Source organism: Primulina huaijiensis, chromosome 1 (genome assembly GCF_012295235.1).
Source record: "Primulina huaijiensis isolate GDHJ02 chromosome 1, ASM1229523v2, whole genome shotgun sequence".
Classification (NCBI taxonomy): domain Eukaryota; kingdom Viridiplantae; phylum Streptophyta; class Magnoliopsida; order Lamiales; family Gesneriaceae; genus Primulina; species Primulina huaijiensis.
The window spans coordinates 2,043,564-2,062,071 of record NC_133306.1 but is presented as its reverse complement, the minus strand read 5'-3'; the positions used below and the strand labels follow the sequence as shown (position 1 = coordinate 2,062,071).

At 32.0% G+C, this 18,508-nt stretch overlaps 1 protein-coding gene and 1 long non-coding RNA gene across 3 annotated transcripts; both read left to right on the top strand.

The window, feature by feature from the left end:
* The first annotated feature begins 1,480 nt into the window (after nucleotides 1-1,480).
* LOC140975788 (auxin response factor 8-like) lies at nucleotides 1,481-14,268 on the top strand. Of its 2 annotated transcripts, XM_073439714.1 has the most exons (15): nucleotides 1,481-2,324; nucleotides 2,580-2,692; nucleotides 2,822-2,920; nucleotides 3,028-3,084; nucleotides 3,180-3,335; nucleotides 3,413-3,497; nucleotides 5,196-5,286; nucleotides 5,365-5,529; nucleotides 5,685-5,807; nucleotides 11,175-11,250; nucleotides 11,734-11,881; nucleotides 12,141-12,875; nucleotides 12,990-13,129; nucleotides 13,233-13,423; nucleotides 13,746-14,268. In XM_073439714.1, exons 1-15 carry the CDS (start codon nucleotides 2,282-2,284, stop codon nucleotides 13,915-13,917), a joined length of 2,394 nt encoding a protein of 797 aa, XP_073295815.1. In that variant the 5' UTR covers nucleotides 1,481-2,281; the 3' UTR covers nucleotides 13,918-14,268. The 2 variants fall into 2 exon arrangements, with proteins under 2 accessions (XP_073295815.1, XP_073295806.1); XM_073439705.1 differs by having other exon boundaries at nucleotides 1,482-2,324; nucleotides 12,141-13,129.
* LOC140975802 (uncharacterized) lies at nucleotides 5,814-9,300 on the top strand. Its single transcript, XR_012175038.1, has 2 exons — nucleotides 5,814-7,823; nucleotides 8,077-9,300. It is a non-coding gene; the product is annotated as an uncharacterized lncRNA (long non-coding RNA).
* Nucleotides 14,269-18,508: the final 4,240 nt, after the last annotated feature.

Genomic DNA, 18,508 nt, shown 5'->3' with positions numbered 1-18,508 from the left:
TTGACATAAAAAGTAATAATTTTTCGTGAGCGACCCATATAGAGTATTCGTTTCACAAAATTGGCCCGTGAAATCGTCTCACATGAGTTTTTATGTAATGTATAACCCGAGATGGAGACAACTCAAGATATTTTGAATAATGACTCTGCGTCTCTGTATATATATCTAACCAATGATGTATACCTAGGAGATAAGTATCCCAAAAGTTTTAGAGCATATAACTAAGTACTACATCATAGAATCCTAATAATCAAGGAGACATTCACAAGGGTCATAATATATTATATTATACTTTGGGAATTTATATATATATTTCGAATAAAGGCCTTTCCATACCTCTAAATACTCCGAATATGGAACAAATTTACGATTTTCACTTGAGTCCTTGAACATAGAATATATTTGATTGGGAAAAATAAAACAACGAATGTTTATTTGTAATAATGATAATAATAATCGGAGAATTACGAAAAAAAAAACATGGTTAGAATACGTACAATTTGTACGTAGTACTGATGACACATCAAGTGGTCCTCATACACGACATATCTATTTTCAAAGGCTCCACATTATTTTACTACGCAGTTGTAGGCGGATTAATTTATTTCCGAGTAAAAGGTACGTATGGGCAAACAACCCTCCACATAGATTCTATCCTCACAATCTACCAATTTTTTTTAAAAAAAATGATGCATGCATATATATATATATATAATAAATCTTTTGTGAGATGGTCTCACAAATTTTATATTTAAAATATATGTATTCCGACTACTATTTTTAATCAATATGATGTCATTTTCTCAAAACATGTAGCCAGATTTGTGTTTCTCAACATATTTTTAGTCTTCTAACGACTTCAATCCTCGTTAATGTTTTGAATACAACATACACACACAAACTACGGCAATTTCAGAACTAAAATGCGCTAGACTTAAGGATTTTGACATTTTTTTTCACTCAACAGGGATTGGAAGTTCAAACAGAAGAGAAATAAATGTTACAAATCCAATTTATGGATACATTAAAAAGGAAAGGGAGGTGGTATAAAAAAAAGTCATGAATTTAATGAATGAAATGCTTTTGTTTTCACGTAGATTATAAAAATAAATTATACAAGTAAATTTTTTATTTAAAGAATAGTCACAATAAAAAACTAATAATAAATATAAAAAATGAGATTATATGTTTAAGATTAATAAAAATGTATGTAGAAATCTGAATAAAAAGGTAAGATGATGGTACAAGTTTGATTTGAAGGGTTTCTTTCTCTTTCACTGTCATGTGCAATATTATATTATGTGTGATGGTCCGTACTCTGACAATGACCACTGAAGGATGGTCGCACATGCTTCCTGTCAAATCATTTTTCCATTCCACGGTCAGAATCCCACCGTACTATTTCATCAACGGTCGAAATCCCATCTTTGCCAGAACCTACCTCTGGTGACAGCCCAGTAGTCCAAGAGAGAGAGACAGAAAGAAAGAGGTGCACTCACTGAGCCATTTGCATAGTATCAGCAGTACAGAATTTGCATTTACATTTTCATCTGCATCATCATCCTCATCCTCATATACACGCACATACTTACACTTTTTTTTTTTTTTTTATCTTCCTTCCTCTCTCCACTGCGGGGTGACTGCATCAGGTCGACCTTTGGTCGGGTGGACTATAAAAGATAAAGAAGGCCCTTTTCTTTCGTTTTCTCTCACTTGTTCTCTTCCTTGATAGGAGTGGAGTGACAGCGAGTGGTTTGAGTTTAAGTTCTTATTGGTTTCCAGCTTCTGCTTACTGTAACTGTAACTACAAAACCAGAAGCAAGACATGAAAAATAAAAAAGATGGGGCTTTTCCCCTTTGTTTAACTTGTCAATCAATCGTCCATGGGGTGTCTTGCTGAAGGAGATGAAGTGGTCTCTTTTTGGCTTTATTTTTCTTGTGGGTTTCTTGCAATTATCAATTATCAGCTGAAATTGGGTGCTTTGAGGAGTCCATATGCACTTTCTTTTCGTGGGTTCGTGTGAATTTGGCCGTACTTGTCGGTGAAGAAAAATGCGGTGAGGATTTGAGTTGGGAGGCTGAGATGGTAGGCAGAAGGGGACTGTTGGAGCTTATAATTATGGAGTGTTTAGGGTTCGAGATATTTTTGATCTCTCGAATGGGGGTTTTTGTGAGCTGAACCTGATGTTACAATTAATAATTCTGTTATAGTAGGAATCGTTGCTACTTTAATTTATAAAGATTGATATATTCTAAATTCAAGTGAAGTGTGGATAAAACGATGAAGTCTTCAACATCAGGGATGGGTCAGCAGTCACATGAAGGTGCCAATCGTGTCTTCCCTTTGCTTCTTTGCACTATTCTGTTTTAGTTTAGACTTTTCATTTCTTTTTAAACTCTAATTCTCCTCAACTATTTCTCATGTTACCTATCAGTTTCTTTTCTTGCTGAACTGCACACTTACTGTCTCTTGGTAGAATTCTTTAATATCTTTTGCCAAAACAGAATTCCCAATACGGTATTTAGCTGCACGATATCATGGCTGATGGGTGATTTCTTGTTGATTGTGATTTTGAAAGGGGAGAAGAAGTGTTTGAATTCTGAGCTATGGCATGCCTGTGCTGGTCCTCTGGTTTCCCTACCAACGGTGGGGAGTCGTGTGGTTTACTTCCCTCAGGGTCACAGTGAGCAGGTTAGTTTGGAGTATTCTATTGCAATCTTTAATATGTCTTTTAGCATCATGCACCTTTTAAACACGACATTATCACTTTACACATGCGTAGCATCTAAAATATTATATTATTTGTAACTGGTTTGACAGGTTGCTGCGACAACTAATAAAGAAATAGATGCCCACATACCTAACTACCCGAGCTTGCCAGCACAGTTGATTTGCCAACTTCACAATGTGACAATGCATGTAGGTGCTCTTCATTATATATTTTGTTTTTGCCTTGCAAATTAACTCAATTTGGTAAATTATTGTGTCGACCTTTAAAAGAGTTCCTTTCATATGTTGAGTTTCAGGCAGATGTTGAAACGGATGAAGTATATGCTCAGATGACATTGCAGCCCTTAACTCCGGTACTTTGAAATACGCAAAGAATTGCTTGATACTTTGTGTAGCTTTCTTCTAATAATCAGAATCTGTGTATGAGTTGATCTTTATTTAACTGCAGCAAGAACAAAAGGATACATATCTTCCGGTGGAGCTGGGAACTCCTAGCAGGCAACCAACTAATTACTTTTGCAAGACTCTGACAGCAAGTGATACTAGTACACATGGAGGATTCTCTGTTCCACGTCGGGCTGCAGAAAAAGTTTTCCCACCTTTGGTAAAGATACTTGTAATCTGATCATTATGATGCAAAACTGGTGTTGAAACTGTCAGCAATTATCTTTTCTTCCTCAGGATTTCTCGCAGACACCACCTGCACAAGAACTTATTGCCAAGGATCTTCATGATGTTGAATGGAAGTTTAGGCATATTTTTCGAGGTCAGATTCTGAGGTCTTGCAACCTACATTCGTATGTTAGTGAAATAGTATTTGTCATCTAACCTCAGTCCATCTATATTTTATATCATACTTAAAGAGATTATATGCATGCATAACTTAACTATGAGCTGAAGTTTCAGATTCCGGACATATTACACTCTTTCTTTACGTGATCAGATAAATTGGGGCCTCAAATTAAAATAAAAGTCACCCAGATACAAAACCAACCCCTAAACCCTAAAAAACTATCTGGATACTAATAGGGGTATTTTTTTTAACCTCAGTCAACTCTTTTATTAAGAAAATGACCTCAATACACTTTAGGAGGTCATTTTCTTAATAAAAGAGCTACTAAATCAGGCAGCTGAAGGTGTTAGCTTTAAAACTCAATTTTTTTACGAGTGTTCTCCATTAGTCGCTATCATCATTAGAGTTCCTATTATGGTATCTCCTTTTGTTACCACTTAAAAGGCTTCATCTACTTAGAATATTCAAAATTAAAGGATACTGATCGTATGATGCATATTAAGTACCTTTCGCTCTTGCCTTGAACTCATGCTATTTTGTTATCGGTCCTTTCCTGTTTTATCAACTTCTTGTATCAGTAACAAATTCAATAGGACAATTGGTGACCATGCAAAAGCCGTCATTAAAATAAAAATAACATTAACTAAAATAAAACGAAAAATTTATTAAATTAAACAGCTTTAATACTGGGGATTCGTCACAACCTGAATAAAACGAAACTAACTTGTTGGAAGAAAATAAAATAATGAATAAAACAAATAATAATTTATGAACTACCTTAAAGATTTGGATAGCCTTGGATCTTCAATCACAGTCCTTGCTGCCCATAGAAAATCTCCTCTTGTTTGGATATTGAAACCTCTGAACTATTAAACTTTAGAGACAGTTCTTTCCTTCTGTCAGGAGCTGTTCTTCCTCACTTTTCTGCTGAACTAATGCGATTTGCGATAGTAGCAGCCCCAAATTCGTGACTTGGGGAGTTTTTCAGGAATATTATCTGTTGCTTCGGTTATGTTCATCTCATCGCAATTTTTTTCTTGATCTAAGCAGAATTTGGTCAATTGATGGACATAAATTTTTAGGCTTTTAGCCATAACAATTTGATAAGCTATCTTACAGGTATATGAGTAATATCTACAAAGGTCATCGGCCTTTGGATACGTAAAACAGAAAGAGTTCAGATAAGAAAATTTTGAAAGTTTTATAATTTTTATGCATTCAAATCAACTTGATTTAAACTTAGTATTGTGCACAAAATGTATACAAACCACATTTGTCAACTTTTTGAGGTGGTTTTGTGGAGCATCATTACTAAATGATTATACTGTACAGTGAAATAATTTATTACAGGATGAAAAAGAAATCAAATTTACTTGCATTTAGTGTGAAATTCTTGTCCTCCATGTTACTCCATTCTCTGAGTATATTTTGGAAATGTATCAGATTATTTCGGAGAACAACCATAATAACTTTTGGTATGAATAAAACAACTCAAACTACAAGAAACCTAAATAGTCTTGGCTGATGTGCATAAAGGCTCACAGTCTGGCGGGTTTTACATGCTTTAAATCTAAATATTTGATTTGTGTAAAAAATTCACTTACATTGATCACGGGTCTGCCTTGACCTTCTGAATTTTGCTATAGCATTCGATATTTTGACTTCATGCAGGTCAACCCAAGCGTCATTTGCTTACGACTGGGTGGAGTGTCTTTGTCAGTGCCAAAAGACTAGTTGCTGGAGATTCTGTTCTTTTTATCTGGTACCTTATACCTACTTGATTTTCAACCTCAATTTCAGTTTCTTCTAACAAAGTCTTATTCTATTGGTTTGTTTGCAGGAATGAAAAAAATCAGCTTCTTTTGGGAATTCGTCGTGCCACTCGACCACAAACTGTGATGCCATCATCCGTCCTTTCAAGTGACAGTATGCACATTGGACTTCTTGCTGCCGCTGCTCATGCTGCTGCTACTAATAGCTGCTTCACTGTATTCTATAACCCGAGGTGGTAATCATGATAATCATAGTAATTGCTTACGTTTATATATAAAGATAAACGTAAAATAATAATAATAATAATAATAATAATAATAATAATAATAATAATAATAATAATAGAAATATATAAGTTAGTCTGATAACAAATGCTTGTTACGCCAGGGCTAGTCCATCTGAGTTTGTCATTCCTTTGTCAAAGTATGTCAAAGCTGTTTATCACACTCGTGTTTCTGTTGGAATGCGTTTTCGGATGCTATTCGAAACTGAAGAATCAAGTGTGCGAAGGTATTTTTATGCGCATTTTCTAATTTTAGCAAAGAGCACATGCGCTTTATGTCAACACACATTAGATAAGAGCTCAAATTAATATTAAAAAAAAACAAACGGGATAAAAAATTTAATTCAACACAACGACGACAAATAAGCCTTTATCTATTTATATATATATACACCTATAAAAGCGTTCATGATGGAAAAAATTTTCAAATGTGAACGGACATAATCATCCTTCACACTTTTATTTCTTCCCATTATCAAGTGACACGTGGTACTTTCACATTTTATCTATTAATTAATAATTAATACTAATTAACATTTTACGGTTATGGTTTTGTGCTTTTGACTTTCTCCCGTTGCCTTTCTTTCATTATAATATTTAATTATGGCATATTGTATTTTATTTCATTTTTTTTTAAAATATTTTATTTCATTTTATACCTATAAAAGATTAAAAGTTGGATGTTGGAAAACTTTTTCAATTATAAATGGGTGTGGCAAAATAAAGTTAAGTTATATTTATATTTTAGTTTGTATGTAACAAAGTAAATCATCTCCATGTTCTTAAATATTTGAGCTAATTTTTAAAAAAATCACCATTAAATTTACTTAATATTAGTATTAATTATTTTTCTCATTTTAATAATTTTCTTGAACTTTCATTTAAATTCTAAATTAAATTAATTATGTTATTTATTGAGTTATTTCACTATCATTTGAATAAACTCAATGAATTATTAAAAATAATTATAATGTAGTTAAATTTTATATATGAAGGACCCATGATAAAATATCTGAATATTTTAATTGGAGAATCATCCAAATGGATTCTAAATTAGATATATTGGAAAATGAAAAAAACAAAAAAATGTAAAATCATCATTATTTTTCGTTGAATCAGATAAATATGATAAATATGTACAAATTTGAGTTGAAAGAATGTAAATAGAATAATTAGGTGCATATATTTATTTAACTTATACGACAATTAATTGGTTTATGATGAAATGATTACAAGTTAATTAGGATGATATATGCATTAAGTTTTTTTATTAAGAGATTATATACATTAATTTTTTGATTTATGATTATTTGTTATTGTTAATGTTAATGTGAGTTAAACAAATTGATTTGTAATGATTTTGATAATATTAAATTTACATCCGAATCTTTACTTGTTATAGCATTGTATTTGTTTACTATTTAATTTACGTTATTTATTTATTTTATATTTTTTATTATTAAATTTATATTTTAATTTCATTATAATATAACTATTGTTTCTGAAAAATTAAATATATTAATAATTATTTTAATTAATTTTAGTTGTCCAATTATGAAAATCTTAAATCATCAACATAAATCGAAAGACTTCTTGGGACATATATTTAAAATTTTAATATCATAAGATATGGAAATTGTATTCTATATTATTTTTATTTTTATTTACTTTAATTTTCTAACATAATTTATTCGTTGGTTAATGGGTCAATGATCATGAATATCATTAAATACTAATATTATTCACGTTTAAATTTTATAACCATTATTTCTCTCTTTAATTTCCTTGGAACTCACAAAGGCTTCATCTTATTGCAATTATTGTTTGAAGTATTCGTAAACGCTAAGGGTTTAAGATTGAAAATTTTGCAATTTTCTTGAAATTGCATTTGGGATCATAAGGCCTCCAGTTTCTCCCAAAAAATTGCAGATGAGTAAGTGCGAAAGGAAGAAAGAGCCATTCATTTAATTTACTTGTTTGATTGTCGTTTTTATTTTTATTTTTCAAGTGCTATGTCATCCATTTTTTTTCCATATTGTACTTACTATTTATTTCTATGATATATATCTAGTTAGATGTTGCAATGATAGTAGATGATTGAGGTCAAACTATAAATTTGAATTGACATATGATATATTATTTATATATTCTGCATGTCATTTCATCTTTATCTAATTTTTTTTTTGGTTACTTTACCTAATGTATAGTTTTTGAGTTTGTTTTCAATTTATATTGTTTTATATGTGTTTTGTTTCGCCTTTTATTGTAACGACCCATTACAGGCCCAGTGGACCGCCCATACGGCCCACTGCCTAGCTCAATTGGTACCAGGATTGTGCTAAGTACCTATATATCCATGTGGTCTTAGGTTCGATCCTGGGGAGGTACAAACTCCAGTGCATGGGCTGGAGTAGCTTATGAGTAACGATGCCTATGGAAAGCCCGTGAGGGAAAGAGTCCAGAGCCATAGAGCCCAGAGATAAGAACCCAAGACAGGGATAGCCTTGATTATCATTTGCTAATAATATAAGTTTTTGATTTTGAGAATGAATTTTTAACTTTCTATATATATATATATATATTTAATTCATATCATATATAATTAGTGTCAACATGCATCACACGTACTTCATGCTAGTTCAACTAAGTGGGGTCAAGTTATATGCCCTCCTATGTCATTGTGTTGTATCTCCTATTGTGTCTTTATTTATTTTACTCGTTTATTAGCCTACCCATTATTGTATGTACGCATATCCACCTTAGCATTCGCATATCTACGATATTAATGTTTTGTTCATGTGTCCTCTTTACTGCCTAATATTAAGATTCATATAACATAGCAGACCTAACCACTATTTTTTAATTTTTTGAGTTTGAGGGGTATTTCATGATCACACAAAATGCTAGATGCACTTTTTCACTTCTACCATCCTAATTTCTATTCCATGTTATAAATCTCTATCCTTCCCCCATATTTTTGTAAAGATGATCCTAGATACTTAAAGGTCACACTTGCAGATAATTCGACATCTCTTATTTTAACTATTGTCTTGTTGCTCCTAATATTGCTAGACTTAAATTCCATGTATTATATATTTGTTTTACTAAGCCTAAAACATGTCTTCCAACATTTTTTGCCAAGTTTCAAGCTTGAAATTTACTCCACCACGAGTCTCATCCACCAAGAGTAGCTTCATGGTATGACTCGTTAGCTTGATATTTTGTTAAATAACTTCATAAGTCATCCAATGCCTTGAGTCCCTCGGTACTTCCATACCTCGACAGGAATATCATCGGGTCTTATAGCCTTTCTGTTCTTCATCGTCTTCAAAGCTTCATCTACATCTGAAGTTTGAATTTTTTGATAAAAACTCATGTTTCTATGCTCCTCTAACTTGCTTAAATTACCTAAGTTAGGTTTATTACCTTAATCTTCATTATAAAGGAAAAATACCTCTTTCATCGCTCTTTTATTTCCTCGTCATTCTCTAACTCCCTACTTGACTGATCTTTAATACATCTTATTTGATTGAGATCTCTTGTTTTCCTCTCTCTTGCTTTAGCTATTCTATAAATTCTTTCCCCTTTTGTATCAAGTGTCGATAAAAGTCTTTGAAAGCTTTATCTTCCGCTTCTCTCACCATTTTCTTGGCCCCCTTTCTTAGCTACTGACATATTTTTTCAACTGTTATTCATTACAAAGAAAAAAGAAAAAGAAAATCATATAGGATGACTAGGAACGACCAACCCCTACATTATGTTCTAGGTTTTATTCAATAAAGATTGATGAACCTCAAAATTACATTATACTGAAAATATATAAACACCGAGGTTCTAGAAAAAGAAATTGAACAGTCCAAAAATTTGTGTGTTATTTTAAGATAGCAAATATTAATCGCGGGTTTGGTTGGAAGTTACACAATTCGTACTAGCCTGGTTGATATGAGGGATGTGCAGGTATTGGGGCGATCATAGTAGATTTTGTTAGGTTGCAAAAGGAAGCATTGTAATAAACCATGCGGAATGATTGGTTTTAGACTTTCCTAGCAATATTATTATTATTATTATTATATATATAATCATTTAGATTTTCATGGTATTGATTATTTAAATATTTTAATAAGTAGATTGTGACAATAATTGAATGGTACAATTATTTTTTAAAATTTTGGAAATTATTTTAGTTTCAATTACTATACTAGAATTTATTATCCTATAAAAACTAAAATAAACATAGAAGGGAAATAGTGACAATTAGTTAAATGAAGAAGTAACTTATGGCGGAATGCCATTAGCATTTTAGGTGTGCGAGTTCTTGTAGATAAGTTACAATTATTTATCTGTCAAAACAAAAAAAAATGTTGGTTCACGCAGATGGTATCATATTTCTTGTAGATAAATTACAATTAATCATCAGTCTAAACAAAAAAATGATTATCCAGGCAGATGGTACGTTATGCGTGCATGTTTAGGGTACCTTGAGTGCTCTATTACCATAGAAGACGGTAATTCTTAAAGTATGCACATACCAAAATTCATTATTGGTCTCTTTAAAATCTAGATGAGAATGAATTAGGCCTAAGAATTGGACTCTATAATAATAATAAATTAAAGTTCATCGTCAGTGTCATTATATTCTAGCTCATATATATGAATTAATAATATTAGCATTATCCATGTGTAGAATTACCCTCCGTGGTCTGTATAATATGGTAGATTTCTCGCAAAATCTTTGTCACATGCTTCAGTTAACCCAACTAAATTTCCAATCCATTCCACCTCTGGCAAGATTGTTCTCACCAGGTTTGCTAACCAGCACGGTGCATCTGTTTGGAGAGAGTGATCTGTACGAGGGGAAATTTTGATTGATCGAGACACGGTGAAGGGTGGGAAGATTGTTGATAAATAGTGGACAAAGAAATTATGTAAAGCATAATCACTCTTAAGTGCAACTCTATATTTTAGAAAGTGCAATGAATTTGGCCCCCTCTTCTTTTCCTACTGTTTCTGTTTTCTTGTTTCATAGTAAGAAGGGCGCATAATAGGTTCAAAATCCTGGGACAAAGCTCAGATGAAGCAAATGACACAATATTTATGTGTTTTGGTGAAGAAAATATGAGATGCTTTTGAAATACATTTTTGCAAAATACATTATAGGCTTTATTCCAACATCTTTACATGAAACGAAAGGTAAATGATGTGTGAACATGGGAATAATAGGAGACACGAAAAACAAAATTGAAAGTTGAGTGGATGATGGTGCATATGCTATGGAATCTGTTCAACGAATATGATAGAAGGAGAAGAAAATTTTGAAAGTGGAGAAGAGAAAAGGAAAAATTAGTTAAAAAAATTATTTATGACTGTCCTTTTACTTTGTTCCCCTTGGATGATTCCACATTCAATCACGCACCAAAATTCTTACTATGTCATCCTACTCGTTAACCACCGCATCCTTTTACAATTAAATAGTCAATCGCTCTATGTTCGAGACCACTAAGAAGTTGCTGTTAAGCTCCAAACTTAATGATGCCAGGACTTCATAAAATTAATATTTACATGAAAATTTTATCCATGAATGATTTTACATCTAGGTACATGGGAACGATCACTGGCATTGGCGACCTGGATCCTATTCGTTGGCCAAACTCACATTGGCGTTCTGTGAAGGTAAATGGCTTCTCGTTACTGCTTCAAATAATGTCTTTTCTTGCTCCTTCAGTATTTTTATTTCTCAACTGACTTCTATTTTTCCTGCTACATTCGTTTAAAGAGCCAAAGCCTTTTTATATAATCACTCTGCCCATTTTTCATCTGGGGATTTTTGTTGAGGTCAATCTTCCAATCCCACTCCCCTTGCTATCTAGTTATACCGATTGTGAAAAATATTAGAATGTGCTGCACAAAATTCAGATTCTCGTAATGTGTGCAGGATACTAAACATTGGCTTTATTTAGCGAACATTTTGAAATAGTATTTGGATGTGAATGTTGACAGTCAAAGTGTCCTAAAGAAAAATATCGCATAAAGATTAGAAGTGCATCTTGAGTCGTAAAGGCTGTCTTGGTTTTGTAAGTGTCAAAACCGTCAGTCTCGGATTAAATGACTGTCTACGGATGTCTCCTGTTCTCATTATTTTTCTTGGTTTTGTAGGTTGGCTGGGACGAATCAACAGCAGGTGACAGGCAGCCAAGGGTATCACTTTGGGAAATTGAGCCTTTGACAACATTTCCCATGTATCCGTCGTTATTTCCTCTCAGGTTGAAACGGCCCTGGTATACTGGGGCCTCCTCTTTTCAAGGTACAACTTTTGCCTAATGTTTGGTGAATTTTCCTCGTTAGGGAAAGGTTACATGTTCCAAACTTCCAGTGCATCATGAAACTGTAGTCTGTCCCGTGGGTAAGTGCTTGATGATGGAGTTCTCTTTACCTGGACAAATGCTGAACTACCTTTTGTTCGGCTTATTCTTTGTTTTTGCTTTGTGTCATTTCTCAAACCCGATATCAAATTTTATGCTCGTTTTATGTAGTTTACTAATTCCCAAACTCTTTTAGCTCAGATGGTAACAACGAAGCAATCAATGGCATGACATGGTTAAGAGGTGAAGCCGGTGAAACTATGAATTTTCAGTCCATTGGCATGTTTCCATGGATTCAGCAGAGATTTGATCCATCGGTCTTGAGAAACGATCTCAGCCATCAGTATCAGGCTATGCTGGTGTCAGGATTGCAAAATTTAGGTGGTGGAGATATGTTGAAACATCAAATAATGCAGTTCCAACAGCCAGTTCATTATCTTCAACATCCAGGAGGGCATGATCCTACGTCACGGCAACAGCAAGTAGTCCACCCCTCAGTTTCTTCTTCTCATATGCTTTCAGCACAATCCCATACGCTGTCGGATAACACGCAGAGTCCACTGCTACAGCTGGTTGACAATCATTCGGAAGAATATCATCAACAACATACTTATCAAGAACCATTTGCGATTCAACATGATCAGCTCCAACAAAGGCAGCCATCAGATGTTCCCTCCCCTTCTTTTACAAAACCGGGTTTCACAAATCCAAACAGTAATTTGTCGGCATCTATGTCGCATTCTAGTATGCAAAATATGCTGGGTTCTCTTTGTACTGAGGGGACTGGGGATCTTTTAAATTTCACAAGAACAGGTCAGCAAATACTCAATGAGCCGTCACCTCAACAATCTTGGTTGGCAAAATTTTCTCTGTCGCCCGTCGGTGATCGTTCCAATTCAACATCACTTCCTCTGTATCGTGGGAAAGATGCTTCTGGTGAGCACGAAACTTGTAGTTTGGATGCCCAGAATCATGGTCTTTTCGGCACTAATATTGACTCCTCTAACCTCCTCCTCCCCACCACTGTGTCTGGTCTTGGCACTTCTTCAGCTCATGCTGATATGTCCTCTGTGGCACTACGGGGATCTGGATATCAAAGCCCTCTATATGGCTATGTGCAAGATTCATCTGATGTTTTGCACAGTGCATGTCACATAGGCCAACCGACACGGGCCTCTACCTTCGTCAAGGTGCTTGTTCGAGATTGATATAATGTTACATCCCAACCTTTACTTAGTTTGAGTGTGTTGGAAGTGATTTTTTCTGTGTTCTGGTTTCCGTTCTTGTGTATAGGTCTATAAAACGGGGTCAGTTGGTAGGTCACTGGACATCGCCCAGTTCAACAGCTATCAGGAGCTGCGACTGGAGTTGGGCCAAATGTTCAGGATTCCAGGGTTGCTTGAAGACCCTCAAAGATCAGGCTGGCAGCTTGTATTTGTTGACAGGGAGGACGATGTGCTTCTCCTTGGAGACGACCCATGGGAGTAAGTATCTATATATGTCATATGTAAGTAAGTAATCATTATATAAACTACCTTTATATGTAAGTGAGTAATCATTATATAAACTACCTTTATATGTTTGGTGGGAGGTGGTAATAGAATGAAAATGATGATCTTAATAAAACATAAATACATAAGAACACATTTATTCTTTTTATTATTACGTAATGAATTATGTTTTCTTTAGAAATTTGAGATGATTGACATTCCTCTAACTCCAACTATTGTGCAACCTGAAATACTAAGCTGGAAAGTAAATAACCATAAACATATGTTGAACTGATGGTGTTAAATGCATGTACAGTGCTTTTGTTAACAATGTCTGGTATATCAAGATTCTTTCTCCCGAGGATATGCAGAAGCTGGGAAAACAAGATGCTGGGTCCTTGAGTACAAATGCAGTCGAAACGGTGGGCAACAATGATGCCAACGACGTTGTGTCGAGTACTCCAACTCTAGGATCTCTCGAGTATTGAGCAAGCTCAAAAGCGGGGCTTCTAAAGCACGCCTAGCTAGAAGTCACAGCAGATGTTGATTTTCTCCGGCTGTCTTTTATTTCGTTTCCAGTTCCAGACATGCTATTTATGATGTTATTAAGATATACGAGACCTAATATAATGGTGGTTAATTGTCTCCATTCAAACAACATGAATCTAGACCGCCATGCATTCTGTATCACAACTATTAATCAGCAACTTAAATTAGATAACTTGAGGATATTACTGTATTGTAATCTTTAAGTTGTTTCTAATCTTCAGTTGCTCTCAGCTTTTGATAATTATATATTCGATGCAAATATTAATATACCCTTGAGTTTTTAGCATTGATCTACGTACTTTTCTTTTGGATTTTTCATCTGTTTGAAAATGTTGCTTTTCACTTGCAGTGATTATGTTTTATCCCTGTGTTAGAACCTTTTTTTTAATAGTAATTTGAAATTTCCATATAACTAACAATTGCAGTATAAATTATTAATCTCTATAAATTAAATTAATATTTGACATGTAAGAAAATGTATGGGAGAGGATCGTAAAATGGCATTGTGTTGCGTGTTATAAATTTTGATTTTTTTTTATTTTGTTTCTAAAATTTTGGTTTCTTGAATTAATTAATTAAGATAAAAATAAAAATAATAGTTATATATTATTTTTTAAACAATCAATTAATTTATACAAAATATATTATTATTAAAAATAAAAAAAACATACAAATACTTAAATTAAATCAAATCTTCAATAGAATAATTCAATGATAAATTAATGATAAACTTAACTTAAAAAATTAGATATGAACAAAAAAAATTAATTAAAGTGAATTTTTTTAAATAATTATATATATTAAATTCTTGTTAGATTTATTTTGTATGAAATAGTATTTATATATAGTTTAATTCTATTAAGTTAAATTAATGATATTAAAATTAAATATTAATAGAATATTTTTAATAGTTGATAATAATTTCATAATATAATTTTTCTGAATTCAACTATATAATCATTTTGATCTAAATCATATATATAATTAAAAAATAATAATAACAACGCATCATTAGTTTTTATATATTTCAGTTATTCAAAAACACTCTAAAAATAAGATAAATCAAACTTGTGTAATCATTTTGAGCCTCCAATTTAGATAACAATTTTGAGCATTCAATTCATTTAACATTATATCCATATGAATTATTTATTTTTCTTTTCATGCTGAAATATACTTTGAATTTCACAAATTTGTCTTAAGTACTGATCTTTAAAGTGTTTTTGAAAAATTAAAATATATGGAAATTAATGATGCATTATTATTTGTATTAGTTTATTATTCAATCAAAATTGTTAGATCATTGAATGCAGCTAAATAATACGAAGAAATTGTTACAACTAGTAAAAATATAACTATATATTAATATAATAATATTCAATTACAAAATAATTAATTTAACTTAATAAAATTAACTATATATGTTATTTCATACAAATATATTTAACAAAAATTTAACATAAATAATTATTTAAAAATTAATCCTTTATTTAAATTTTTTGTTTATAATTATTCTTTTAATTAAAACTAATCATTAATATATTACTGATATATTATCCAAAGATTTTGGTTTATATCTTTTTAATTTTTAACAGTAATACATTTTGGATGAATTAATTGATTGTTTTTAAAAATAGTATATAATATAATAATATAATAATATATTTTATACTCTAATGAGTAATCGAAAAATAATTTTGTTCGTCGCGTAGCTCGTCCGAATTATTTTATCGATTCTAAATCAGTCCAAACTCATTTTTCTAACAGAGACATCACATTCTAATTTTACGTCATTGTTGCATGAGACATCAAATCAAAATAATTTGAAAATGAAATCATATACTCTATCTTAAGGAAAATTTGTAAAAAAACATTACACCTATTTGATATTAATAGACAATTTTTGGAATTTAAATGTTTTAATTCAAGGATAGTATAGAATACAGATATTTTCCTTTAATTTCCGACTAACATAATATAATATTCCCTGCATTAATTTGATTTATATAAATTTACAGTTTAAAAATGAGAAAAATTAAATGCTCTTCACGATGTATTTATTATTTTCTCCGACACCGCCTAAGAACAAGATTCCTTCCTAGGATTCTCGTAGGTGTACATTTAATGAGGACCCAAAAGAGATATCGAACAGATCGCGTCATCGATTCAGAAACCCAATCAAGAAGCCGAGATTTCTAAAAGCAACAATGGCGTCAGCCATTAGTAGGCATTCCCATGCTTTCCTGGAGGAAATAAAGCTGCTGGAGCATCCGCATTGGCGTTTCTTTCAGCTTTCCCTCTGCTGTCAGCAATGGCGGTTTGCACAGCACGATCAGGGCGGTGGTCATAGTGGTAGTAACATCCGTGTCGCAGGCTGTTTTCGGGGGAGTCGGAGCATATCAGTTAGGGTTTCTGCCATGAGAGTTCTGGTCAATATGTTGGTTTGATTCATTTCACTTTAGCTTTAAAAAAAATCAGATAGATTATTAAAGAACAATTTTCGTTGCAATTAAATTATAAGGAAAAATAAATAAATAATGTTTATTTCCCGTCCACTCCGCTACAACTTTAATTGTTTCCTCGTAAGTAAGAAATAACTCGGAAATCTAGGGGTGTTTAAACTTCGGATAAAATTGAAAAAACCGAAAATTTAAACCCAAAAAACCGAACACTGAATCGAACCGAAAACCGAATTTTATAATTCAGATATAATGTTAAAATCAAAATTTATTTGGTTCAGTTTCGAATTATATATATATTTCAAAACCGAACCGAACGAAAAAACCGAAATTTAATTAAATTAATAATTTTATTTTTATTATATATTTTTTGAGATGATATCAGTGAATGATGAATTATTTTGAATAATATTTAGTTGATTGTTGTTTATGTAATTCATTTAGATTTTATATTTAAATGTTTTACTAAGAGATTATGTAAAAAGATAACATTTTATATTTTACAATATATTTATCTTATTAATTTATGGGGAAGTTGGTGAAAAATCCTCAATCAAAATATTTCTTTGGGTTCACCCCCTACCCACAAAATTGTGGTAATATGTCATACAAAATGTGGTACGCTTCCTGTGGAAATGTGGTATTAAAAAAGTACCCAGGGACTGAACACAAAAAAATCGACGGCTGGGGACTGAAAGCAAATTTCTCTTTAATTTAAATAATTATATCAATATCGACATAACCGACCGAAATAATCAAAACATTTCGACAGAAAACCGAACCAAAGAAAAATAGTTCGAATATTAGATTATATATTTATAAAATCGAAAATCAAAAAAATCGAAAATCGAACTGAATAGATCGATAAACACCTTTACGGAAATCGGTTAATTAGCATAACATCGTGCAAATCAAATCAACAATGAGAGGCTCCAACATAAGATTCCTCGCCTGTAAATTTACTTTTCTGCAAAGTAAGAATTATTTAAGGAATACAAATCAATTTTCTAAACTAAAAAAAGAGAATAAAGTACAACAGCAAAAGTCAGCCTTACACACGTAGATCCGGTAATTGAAATTTCAAAATAAAAAAAATTTTTAATTTAAGAAATGTTGACCAGGACAAGTTTGCAGCAGTCATATATATATATACGCAAGGCAAGTTCCCGGAAACGCTAATACCCATACAAACAAAAATTGTGGTATGATGTCTTAGCAAAACATTTATTGTTATTTATGTATAGTCAATAATTGTTATAATATTTTATAAATATTATAATCGTCAACTCATTATTTATCGTGGATTTAGTCCTTATGAATAGTTTGGACTAGAGATGGCAATGGGCCGGGATGGGGTGAGTTTGTCATCCCCATCCCATCTCCGAATTCCATCTCCGTTTCAAAAATATTAATATGATAAGACGATGACGGATTCGGAGATTTTCTCAAATCAGAACTTATTATTAGAGATAATATTAATAGTAATATTAATATCAATATTCATAATAATAATATTATTAATATTTTAAAAAATATTAATAATAATATTATTATTAATACTAATAATACTATTATTTTATTATTGTTATTAATTTCGGGACATATTCGGAGATTTCGAGGATGAGGATAGTAATCGCATACCCGTCCCGAACTACATCGAGGATTTTTTTAAATCTCCGAACCCGAAAAAATCGAAGATCCCCATCCCCGTTTCAGATTTTCCCCGTTGGGTCCTAAACTTTTGGGGAAAGTTCTCATCCCTAGTTTGAACTATTTAAAAAAAAATCTCATATCAACGAAGATATCTTTCATCTTATAAATATATAATTTTCTTCTACGTAAGATTTGGATTGAATTTCCAACTATATGTTGTTTATATCGTCTAGAATATATATTTATATGTATTATATTGTAAGTGAGTTGGCATAAATGAGGTTTCATACAAAAATTTCACTTATAACTAACACAACACAGTCAATTTAATTTATTTATATTTATTTTATTCAAAGTAGACGTGTTAAATGTTTTTGGCATGTGATGGTACAATATAAATAATAATTTTGAAATAAAT

What these genes read in the sequence shown, in the direction of transcription:
- LOC140975788 (XM_073439705.1), top strand. Translation starts at nt 2,282, where the DNA reads ATGAAGTCTTCAACATCAGGGATGGGTCAGCAGTCACATGAAG. An exon ending in TGGGGCCTCCTCTTTTCAAG is followed by an intron (nt 11,882 to 12,140) that starts GTACAACTTTTG and finishes CTTTTAGCTCAG; the next exon opens with ATGGTAACAACGAAGCAATC. An exon ending in GGGCCTCTACCTTCGTCAAG is followed by an intron (nt 13,130 to 13,232) that starts GTGCTTGTTCGA and finishes TCTTGTGTATAG; the next exon opens with GTCTATAAAACGGGGTCAGT.